This window comes from Bombus affinis, chromosome 16, assembly GCF_024516045.1.
Source record: "Bombus affinis isolate iyBomAffi1 chromosome 16, iyBomAffi1.2, whole genome shotgun sequence".
NCBI classification, from domain to species: Eukaryota; Metazoa; Arthropoda; class Insecta; order Hymenoptera; family Apidae; genus Bombus; species Bombus affinis.
In genome coordinates this window covers 5,907,288-5,919,445 of record NC_066359.1, presented here as the reverse complement: position 1 = coordinate 5,919,445, position 12,158 = coordinate 5,907,288, and the positions used below count along the sequence as shown (strand labels likewise).

At 28.6% G+C, this 12,158-nt stretch overlaps 2 protein-coding genes across 3 annotated transcripts; one reads left to right on the top strand and one right to left on the bottom strand.

Annotated features, from left to right (window-relative positions):
- The first annotated feature begins 973 nt into the window (after positions 1-973).
- LOC126925316 (vacuolar protein sorting-associated protein 72 homolog) lies at positions 974-3,295 on the top strand. Its single transcript, XM_050740726.1, has 6 exons — positions 974-1,425; positions 1,507-1,718; positions 1,782-1,964; positions 2,056-2,272; positions 2,334-2,546; positions 2,623-3,295. Exons 1-6 carry the CDS (start codon positions 1,292-1,294, stop codon positions 2,855-2,857), a joined length of 1,194 nt encoding a protein of 397 aa, XP_050596683.1. The 5' UTR covers positions 974-1,291; the 3' UTR covers positions 2,858-3,295.
- A 1,542-nt stretch (positions 3,296-4,837) lies between these two features.
- Positions 4,838-11,221, bottom strand: LOC126925325 (ras-related protein Rab-11A). Of its 2 annotated transcripts, none has more exons than XM_050740739.1 (6): positions 11,069-11,221; positions 10,887-10,988; positions 8,966-9,161; positions 8,520-8,794; positions 7,985-8,141; positions 4,838-6,221 (listed from the first exon to the last, which is right to left on the bottom strand). In XM_050740739.1, the coding sequence occupies exons 2-5, from the start codon at positions 10,924-10,926 to the stop codon at positions 8,005-8,007; spliced, it is 648 nt and encodes a 215-aa protein (XP_050596696.1). In that variant the 5' UTR covers positions 10,927-10,988; positions 11,069-11,221; the 3' UTR covers positions 4,838-6,221; positions 7,985-8,004. The 2 variants fall into 2 exon arrangements, with proteins under 2 accessions (XP_050596696.1, XP_050596697.1); XM_050740740.1 differs by having other exon boundaries at positions 10,887-10,971; positions 11,069-11,218.
- Positions 11,222-12,158: the final 937 nt, after the last annotated feature.

Sequence of the window (12,158 nt, the reverse complement as noted above, 5' to 3'; positions counted from 1 at the left end):
ATTAATCATTTTCAGTTTTGTTGATAGGTATTTATTTATTTATAATTATTAGTAAAGAATCAATGTAGATCATTTATTTATAGATACGTTTTATTTTCTATCATATAATTTCTATTTTGAAAATAAACACTGAAAATTGAAGACTCAAGATATATTATTTTTAGTTATTTTTTAACAAATTTTAGTAATTTTTGTTCTTATTTTTAATTTTGTTTAAATATTGATATAGCTCCTATTTATTTCGAATAAAAAATGTAGTCATTACATAAAACCCATAACTTAATAATTTCATGATCTGTATAAAACATAGAACTTTCGTAGAAAATATTTCTAAAAATAATTATATTGTTACTTGTTCCAATCTTTAGACTTCCATTTTCAACGAGATGTTCCTGTATCTGTAAAATAAGAAAATGAAAAATTTTATAAACGAGCCAAAAATTTTCCATTAAAGTTAACAAAATGCAGTATTTTTTTCAAGTAATCGTGCATGTTAAATGTTACTGATAGGGTGCAGTCAGGTTATCTGGAGGTTTATTCTCTCTCTTTCTCTCTCTCTCGTTGTTTATAATCCACGATATCGTGAAACAATAAATTTAAATGCTTCGTATTGAAATATTATCAAAATAAATGTATCGCTTGTTTTTGCTCAAACAGAATATATTACACAGATTATTACGCAACAAAAAATATTTTTCTATTACTATTACTGCAATAAAGTTCGTTAATTAAAGTTGTATCTCGTTTTTATATGTCTTTTTTTATTTAAGTTTAGATTGTTACCAGTGAACCTATGAAAATATAATTTTACATAACAAAAATACATAAATTTTAAAAAGTAATGATAATAATGATATATGATAATAATCAATTAAGAAGTAAATATGGTAATAAATTATTTCTGCTTTTTAAATTTGAACGCGATTATCGATTGTTTTCGAATATATCACTACCGATAAAAACGATAACGATAACATCGATAATTATCGAAAGTGATATCGATTATGAATTGTTGTTAGTACCTAAGACCTATTGTTAGTATATGATGTATATACACAAATAAGAGTAAAATGTGAAAAGTTAAAAAACAGATCATTCTTGCTGTATTAAAAGACGTCTACTTTCAAAACATCAGATAATTCATACAAGTGAATAAATATGTGGACATTTTATCTTCTGTTTCTAGGTTAAGTTAACCTGTAAACTTAATAGTTTTAATAACTGCGAAAAGCGAATAGTATTGAAAAATTAGAAATTAATTAAAGCAAAAGTAATTTACATAACTATAAAAATGGCACTAAATAGAGATCGGCGTTCAAACGCCGGAAGTAAGATGGCAAAATTACTCAATGAAGAAGAAGAAGATGATTTCTATAAAACAACTTATGGAGGTTTTGACGAAGTAGAACAGGATCATGATTACATGTTAATGTCACTTTATTTATTCACCAATTTGTCAACATTATGGTAATAAGAATTAATCATGAGCAATTTGTCTTAATTTAGGGAAGAAGATGAAGCGGAAGATGAAGTAGATTCAGACTTTAGCATAGATGAAAATGATGAGCCCATTTCTGATACCGAACAGGAGGGACCTAAGAAAAAACGTAGGCTAGTAACAAAAGCTTATAAAGAACCTAAAGTTCAGTCTAATCAATTGTCACCCAAAGAAAAGAGAGTAAGACAGCCGAGGCAAAGAACCTTTATCGAGAGCACAGGTGAATGTGTGTAAAATAAATGCTGAATTATATGGACAAACAACAAATTGTAATCCTTTATAGAAAGAAAATCTATACGTCGATCTACTGCTGCAAAATCGGCTGCAACACAAAGAAGACTTACTGAAAGAAATGAGCATCAAAAAAGGAAAACTAGAGTTATAAGACATGATACATGGAAGCCTACTCAAGAAGAATTATTAGAAGAAGCATTGCAAACTGAACAGATCAATATGAAATCATTAGGTTTGATATGATGATCATTAGATTGCCTAATATGCTATTGATAATTTTAATTTTTTTATTATTTTTGTTAATTCAATTTTATCAATTGCAGAAAAGTATCAGAAACTAGAAAATGAAAAAAAAAATACTAGAACAGTAAGAAAATCGCAAACTGGACCTATGATTAGGTATCAGTCTTTAGCAATGCCTGTTATGATACTTTCTGAGGTGAATTATGATAAAGAAGAAGATAAAATTAATGTTGAAGGAGATGACGAAAAAAGTGCAAATTTGGAAGACAAGCATCCAGATGGGACAACAGGTGAAAGGTAAAATATAACTTTCTTTTCGATTAAATTGATAATATTGTAACAATTCTATTCATTTCAGTGCTGTGACTATAAAGACAGAAAATGGCATGCTGGACATTTCCAAAAAGGAATCTTCCAAAAATTCCAACAAAGGCAAATATTACTATGAACAAACAAAAGGATATTACGAAAGAACCTTCATTACTTTCGAAAATGAACAACTGTTTTCTGGAGCTTTCAAAAAAACTTCCACACCAAGATCACCGATGAAACCTTTATGTGCAATTACTAGGTAAAACATCAAAAATATACTTTTCATAATTTTTTAATAGATAAAGATAAATTTATAAATATGAAAAAATATTTAGGCTCCCAGCAAAATATTTAGATCCCATGACTCAACTACCATACAAAAATGTGCAAACGTTTCGTCTATTGCGTGAAGCGTATTATCAACAATTAGAAGCTCGAACAGATATTAATGATACCTCACAAAGCCCAGATTTACTACGGTGGCTCGAATGGAGACAAAAAAATCATGGTGGTCTAGCTCAAAGAAACACAGTACGTCTTGAACCAGCTTCCGCGAGCATGCCTATGTAGTTTCTAGAACCAGTGATAAAATTAAACAATATCTGTATCATTATAATAATGTATTATTTTCTATTTTTATGATTTCTAAATTCAGGACTTCCATTTAAGAAACCTTTAATTTGTAAAATAAATGTAACTACAAATAACAGCGAAAAAATATGTTATAAAGAAAAGAGAAACTGTAAATAATCGCATAATTTATTGTTAAGTGTAGTATCGAATTATTGCATATCATCTGCATTGTATCACGTGAGTTTTGAGATTCTTTGTATATACAGTCTTAAAATTATGATAAAAGTAGCGATATATAATGTACCTATTTATACAAAGCTATATCGATTAATATCAATATTTTTCGGCTAACAAAACGAAAAATTGTACAATACACACGTATACATATATGTTCAAAGCAAAAGTGATTTTATTAATAAAATTATGAAGTACAAAGCATTGGTTAATAAAATGTCGCCGATTCGGCGATATCTTCTTTCATATATATATATAATAATATATATATTAATATATATATATATATATATTATTTATTTCGTGTGGTGTGAGTATATATATATATATGTATATATATATATATCGAATCAACGGAGAATAAACTGATCTCAATAACGTCTAAAAATTCATCGTTCTAAATATTCCATTCGTACAAATTCAATCTTCGCAAAAATGGAACTTGAAAAAGTTCCATCAAGTATCGTATTTAATAACCTAATGGTACAAAATGGAAACTAAAAAGGCATGTTGTATGTATACCCGAAGGGAAAAGTATGATTCTTCCATTGTTCTGTTAATTCATCGCACGCTCTGACACGAAATTAGAATTTTTCGGCTATCATTGCTTCGAAATGAATTTACATTTTAAAAGCTGACTAGTCAGCCAGAGGAATTTTACTTCTTATGTATGGTCACGCATAATCTTGCGGACTTTCTAAATTCATTCTTTTTTTCCTCTTATTAATTGCTCATTAAGCTATTTTGAAAAATAAAAATGATTATTTATTTAAAGAGAAGTATTTTCAATAAAATTCACACTTTTACCGGAACACTACTGGTAGTTATCTCTATTACTTATTGCAATTTACCAGGTAAATTGCGATAAAAGAGATAATTATGTTACTAATAAATAGCGCTCTCAGAAAAGCATAAATTATATTTCCAAGACTTCTTGTATTTGTTAACACGTTGACTGCCACGTCATTTTTGATATTTTGTCTAGAAGCTTGATTGAAATATACTACACCATAAAATTTAATTTTTGCAGATATTATATAGTATTTACACTTTCTTCTGATAATATTATCCAAATCATTTACATTGTTGACAACTTATTAGTTCATGAAATTTATCTTATTTAAGAAAAGGATTAGTAACGTTCATCACCGATGATCGCCGTGGCAATCAACGTGTTAATGATATTTTTCAAATTAAAAAGAAAAGAAAAGAATAATGTTATAGTTCCCTATAAACGGTTCTGTGTGCTCATTTTTTCGTTTTCTTGGTATGATTACTATTGCACGAACCATCAATGTCCTCGCATAATACAGCGAGGTGTAGACATTTCAATATTTCAACGTTTTACTCACTCTCTATTTATTCATCAAGATACAACGAGGACTTGTAACGATAACAGATTACATTGCGGCTACACACATCGAAGCGATAATTATTAGACGCCTAGAAAGTACGATATAATCTCGCAAATAGTGTACTTTCGTGTATTATCACTTTTATGATACGCGTCAAAATTTGAATTCGTTAATTCCTGTGTCAAAATTTCAATTCTTCCTTCGTTCTTTCGGTTCTTTTACTTCTCAGCTTTTTTCCACTTGGAAAAAAAGAATACCTTCGGAGAAAGTGTTCTTTTGTTTGTTTAAAAAATGGATAAGCTGCTTATCGTATTTCAAGGTCAACGCTACGGTGCAAATTCGAAAGCAGAGAGTGAGCAACAATAAAAGTGTTTCAAGTCCGATTTAATTCTTTTTTTTTTTCGTTTTTTGTTTTCTTCCTCAGTTGCTCTCGTTAAGCTTCTTCTATCTTGTTCTCTTATTTGTCTTCTATAATCGTGCACCTGTATACTTAAACTGCAAGACTTCACTTATGTTATAATATAGACTGTCTCTGAAACATTCGGCCAAATTTTGGAACAATGATACATCATCAGTCGTAAGATTAAAAACCAAAAAGATATTTATACTAATGCTTTGCTACTTAACAAATAATTATTGCTTGCATCTTTTGATCCAATCTTTGCCATCAAGTTGATGCACTATGGATACAATTTCAGGTGACTAATTTGCTCGTACAATTTCTTACTCAGCTCACTTATGGAAGAATATATAATTGTTAATCTATAATTAATTGTGAACATTCACTTGCACTTTTTAGTACACTTTAGAAATTCCTTTATGAAGATCATCACTTTCGACACCCATGGTACACTCTTTTCATCCCTGTGACTCACAAAGTATACATCCCTCCAAGATGCGACCAAGTATTTCAGACACATTTTTTTGTGTAACGTTTATAAACCGTTCGCTTCTACGTGTCAAGTAGAATAACATATGTATTATAAAGAAGCAGTAATACAACACTGACTTATTGTAACATATCAGAGATAAAGATAGTGGCGAGAGATTAGAGAGGAAGGGAGAGAGGCAGGATGAATTTCGGGGACAGAATTAGTGCATATGCATATCTTCGTCCTTCGTAAATATTTCTGATGATGTATTTTTGGGTTGTATGATCGTGTCTATGGTATTCTTTACTCCAACGTATCCAGCTATTGTATATACGTGTCGCTAAATTTTCCCCGATTCTCATCATTCATTTCCCAAATAATCCGAAGGAACTTGAGGAGTCTATGATATTAATCTTTCCTATTACATTTTCAACTAAAGCATAGAAATAATAACAAAAATTTGTTTGTTCCATGGTCAAAAAAGGCTGATTTAATGATACTGATGGTAGCGACGTTGATACTAGTAGTGGTAATAATAGTAGTAATAGTAATAGTAGTAGTAGTAGTTGTAATAGTAGTAATAGTATTAATATTAGTAGTAGCAGTACTAATAACAGCAGTAATAGTAATATGTTTCAATTGAATTGAAGCGACTGTTGAGGGCAAAATTGTACAGATGTCTTTTGATGTTTCTTTTAAGTACTACTATTAATATCTGCTTCCATAAAATAACGGAGCCAAAGAACAGTCTATTTTGCATCCAGAACGCCGGATTATTTGGGAAACCAGTAATCAGTGTATACTTATATTCGTAAATAGTCTTGATTCTTGTACTGTTTGCACCTGTTACGTTTACCGTCGACCACTTTTCTTTTTCCCTCTGCCTCTTTGTATGTCCTTCTGCAAACATAAAGGTACATAATCGCAGTTATTATATGCAATCACATTAAAGATTAATGTGGTCTTCACCATGTGTAAATGATACATTGCAATTCTTATGCCAGTAGAGAGGATGAGAATTATGTTAGAAAATGTTCAATATCTTGATGTGTTTAGTTTTAGGGATATGCTCTTCTTCTATGAAAAATCTTGATTTATTTCATTGAACTAGTGTTTATTTCAATAACAAGTTAAACTGTAGCCAATAAAAAATAAATAAAAAATATATACTTTGTTCTCTTTAACACGATTGTAAATTAATATACATTAAACAACATAAGTAGCTTTTACTAAACTATTTTATTAGCACTTAATACCTTTTAGGTATCACAGGGATATAATTAGATTTTAAATAGTGTATGCTTAAACAATAGAAAAATAATAATTTATAAATTCTTAATATAATTCATTATTGTCACAGCAAACAATAATGATTGGCATGAAATTTTTTATTTGTCTTCACTCACTAATGATGAATTTCAAAAACATAAATTGATGAATGGTTCAATGACTAATTTTCATTATAGTTTATTGTTTTAAGGTTGAATTTTCAAGTTTTCATTATACGATAGAAATAAGCAGAAAATTGTATAAAGGATGAATTTAATAAAGATTAAATAATCGAATTTAAATAAACATAAATCTACTCATAGTTTTATTTATTATGTGAAAAATATTTTATATAGTGGGCAAATGTACACGAGAAAAATGTTTTGTAAAAATTTGAAAAGTACATCTCAATAATCAAAAGAAATATTTATTTATCTGAAAGTTACACACTAGTACTACTCTAGAGAAATGCATTATGTCTGAGCATTCGTTTACACGTAAAAAAAAGATATGAAATGGCTTTTTTATACACATATAAGCTCCCACACATTCGATTACACGTAATCCATGTCTTGAAATGCTATTTTAAAGCTCTTATCAGTTCGTAAGAATCTTTTAAAAATTAACATTTTTACAGACCACGTGTTACATATGTATATATATTCAGAGTACATGCAATAAAACATTTAAAAAATAATACTGACGAAAATGAACGGCTTCCGTTACGTTAAGTAAAATTTAATACAAAACAAACCCTTGAAACTTACAGTTGTGAAGCTTTATTATTCGTCGATCTTCTGACATTGATAAGTATTCATAAAAAAACATTTTCCACTTTCATAAATATAAAAAAATAAATTTTAGAGTAATTGAAACATGAATAAATCTTAGGATATCTTATGTTAGATATTTCTATAAAACATAAATTTTAGATAAGTATAGCGTGAATGTGTTCTACGTTTATTTTCTTCTCTAATTAATAATTTTCTTTATGACAAAGTGAGAAGTGTTACTCTTATTCTGTAAACAATAAAATCTTAGAACTTTGAATATATCAAAATGTGTAACTATACAACAATAAAACTAGTCAATTAGTAACAATCATCATGGAAGAAAAAATACATAATAAAAGTGTCTTTAGTAGTATTTAATTTTGATGTATGTTAAAATTAACTCAATTTACAAATCAACTTAATATTTATAATTAACTAATCATAGTTTTCTTATATTAAAACTATGCTATCGTACAAAGAATTATTCCTGAAACTTTCTCATTTCTTTTTTTCACTTTTGTTTCTTTTTACTGGACCATAGACTAAATTTTTTTCTCTTAGAAAGTTGGTATTATTTGAGTGTACTCTCGTGATATTGATACTGTATTTGCGTGTACACACATTTTAAGCAGCAAGGTGAGTCACTGGCAGCACTGCTTGCGCATTCCCTCTGAGTTCATTGTTGGCTTCACGTCGATGGGTTCTACGTTTTGTGGCCGGATTGTATCACCTTCGGGTGGGTCACGTATCTGTTTCTGCGATACGATTCTGTAGATTTCTGTAATAATCAAATACTCTATCATCATCTATCTTTAAGAACGCACGTATCAAATCGCTGCAATGTTACTTCCATTTAGCAAAAAATACTGCAGCAATTACTTCCGAAACAAATACTATATAGAGTTAGAAAGAAGTCCCTTGGAAAGAAAAGAAATCTCATTGATTAATTGCAATTTCTACTAAACGCAATATGATCACAAATTGAAGCAGAAATATATTTTAAAGGATCTGTAAGTTTATTAACTATTTTTAAGGTATTATTATGATGTTTCCCGCGATTTTTCTTGCCTTAAACTGAATATTTTATATATATAAATATAATATTATATATCTCATTTAATTTTTACTTTAGGAATAAGTTTAGCAGTAAGTTTACCTGTTAATATATTTTGAAACGCTGTCTCAACATTTGTAGAATCTAAAGCAGAAGTTTCAATAAAAGAGAGGCCGTTTCTCTCCGCGAACGCTTTCGCCTCGTCGGTTGGAACCGCACGTAGATGCCTTAAGTCTGATTTATTTCCCACCAACATAATAACGATGTTTTGATCAGCATGGTCCCGCAATTCTCGCAACCATCTCTCCACATTTTCGTACGTCAAATGTTTCGCGATATCGTACACCAGCAGAGCCCCAACCGCACCACGATAGTACCTAGGAATTTTCATCCAGGTAAAATTACTATTTATTGTATTAAAAGAAGTATAATTATTTTGATAACATTTAAATTTCATAAAATATATTACATTGATAAAAAACATGAAAGATTTAAATTTAAAATACATTAATAATTTAGAAAAGAATACTGTTATTTCTTTAACTTACGCAGATGTAATAGCGCGATAACGCTCTTGTCCTGCTGTGTCCCAAATCTGAGCTTTAATAGTTTTCCCATCTACTTGTATACTACGCGTAGCAAATTCAACTCCTATAGTCGACTTTGATTCCAAGTTGAATTCATTTCTTGTAAATCTTGACAAAAGATTACTTTTTCCTACACCAGAATCACCAATAAGAACAACTGAAATAACAAAAAAACACTTTATTAAATAAATCAAAATGGTAAAATAAAAATTTACATATTTTGTTTTCTACAATTAGTATTTTATTAATTCATTTATGTAATTATAAAGAAAAAATCTTTTAATTAATTTAAGGAACAATGAATAATTATACCAGAATAGTATCATCATACAGTGTAATAAAATTAATTTCTTTAGATATTAATCTTTACCTAATTTGGAAATAACTTACCTCAAAAATAATTTTATTTAGAATCTACAACTTTATAATTTACATAACACTATAATTTAATACCAAAACTTCCAATATTTAAAATATAAATAAAAATTGTATAATACTACATGAAGAAATCAAAGTTAGACTCTATGTACTCTTTGTCTATACAAATATTCCATCCTATTCTAGTTATACTTCCTATTTACACAAATATTTAATTTATATTCTCCTCTAGTTATATCATTCTTGTCTATATAAAAATATAGATATTTATACAAATGAACTTTGCATAAGGTACCAAATGCTTAAAAAAGAAAGGGAGATATAAAAGAAGGGAAGATATACAATATAAGAAAAAAAATCAAACTTTACCAAAAATCATTAACATCCCCAAAACAGAAATTGTTGTAAATTTACAAAATTTCCATGAAAAATTACAAATTGTCATTTTGCTATTCTTACTTTAGTGTATAATGCCAACATCGATTGAATAAAGTTCTTCTGTCGTATAATTATTAGACTATGGATTTTTATGCAAATTTATATTTTTATGAAACATAATTAAAAAAGTACAAGTGAGATAGAGATTCATTTTGACTATGAAAAATTATAAGAAATACTCTACTTTGTATACTTTATGTATTCTTGCATATTATACATTTTTGGATCTTTAAATTTTCCATAAATGAATGAAACTCTGCAGTATAATAATTGCAAATAACACCCAATATCTAATATAGTAAATATTTTTGCTAAAAAAAGTAAAAATCTATTCAGCAACGATTAAGACTGCCAGATCTCTTTATTCCCCTGAAAATAATAAACACAAGGGTCACTTCTGTTATGGACCCTTTAATCATACAAGTTGTTCAGAGAAATGAATCACGAATCACGGATAACGAGGGTATACACAAAGGTGTAACTGGCCACGAAACAAAAATAGATTTAGATAGTTGACTCATTCGATTAACTGTAACTTCGATAATTTCGAACACGTCGTCCGATAAAAATTATTTGACAAGTTTTCACATGTGAAAACCTCATTTCTGATGTCATCGTTTAAGCCTCGATATTCTACGCTCTTTCTGTCAATCGTATCATCGTTTCAAACTTGATGTTATTTCGGAACCTGTTATGTTACTGAACGATGACAACTGTGATGTTTAACTAACATACCGATGTATATGTATATAAAATAATTACACAATAACAATTATAAAATAATACAAATTATAGAATAATAAACTATATAATAAAAAAAAAATTAATACACATATACGTATACAAAATCGTACGTGTATACGTGTATACATAATGAATAGCAGCAGCACACACGTATACACAGGACATACACATACGAATATATATATATATATATATATATACACGTATACGTGTACTTTGTGAACGTGTATGTGGATGTGTATGCATGTATGCGTGAAAAAATTTTCGCCAAACTTCACTAATGAATAGTAAAGTTAGGTCGACGAGTCGAATCGAGATTTACCTTTAAATAAATAATCATATTCGTCATCCCGAGTGCCCATCTCGTCTGGAGCAATAAACCCCTTTAGTAGACTGACGGACGATACCTAGATATCGGAACACACTACTACAACTTGTAGTTATTTACAAAAATGAAATTGTCGAAGCAACCAAATAGACTTTGCGCACTGTTTATCTACTCACGGCGTACGTACAACACCTAGGTGGATATGTACGGTAGAAAAAATATGAAACGAAACAAGCACGACTATACGATGATATAATTATTTTCGTTCTTTCAATTTAACTGTACAATATGGCCTCCTTTCTACGCCCCTCCAAACCCGATAAATTACACATGCGCAATGTGTACAGATTGTACGCATGCGCGGATTTTGATCACAAATTAAATTTATTATAGATTAGCGTTGGAATAGAAAGTATCTGATACACGATACCACTTGAATTTGACTTTATATTTGGCGATGATACTATTTAAATCGCGCGGGATATTTAAATTTCCTTATATTATTAGGTTGTCTAATAAATTCATTCACTAAGAAGCAATTAAACTCATCTACGCTCTAGGTATTAAGTTTTACATACTATGTTTATATACTATATTACTAGTTATTTATATTCATATCTATTGTATCAGTACCTATTATACTACTTATATATATCTCTATTATTATCTATATTATTTTGTAATAACAGTATAAATTTAGTACTAGATTTTAAATTTATATGTTGTATTTATATCAATATCTTATTTGTCTTAATGTAACAATATTATTGTGTTACTACCTATGTATTAGAGAAAAGAGGATTTAAGAATAGAAACCAAAGCCCCTAGAGGATCAAAAGGACCATTCAATTTTTTTTAGAACACATCAAGGAATTAAGGAATAACTTATAATGTGATAAACAACAAATAATTGAAACAACAAACAAATAATTTTAACTAAGAAGTAACTTATTTATGTTATTTCTATATAAATATATATCCTTCATAAGAAATTGAAATACTTTCACATGCTTTAAGCAATTTTTATAACGCTCTTAGAAATGTACTATGTTAGTAAAAAGTAAATGAATTTAGTATTCAATCCAATAGTACAATTATTGTCTATATTCAATAAAAGTGACCACCAACCAAGATAAAACAAATCATTAAATAGTTAAATATATAGTACTAGTCTTAATTGTTGTTGGCAATTTTCTGTTTAATTTAAAATTAATATATATATATTTAGAAATTTTCATGAATTTTAAGAGAAACAGCAATTTATCT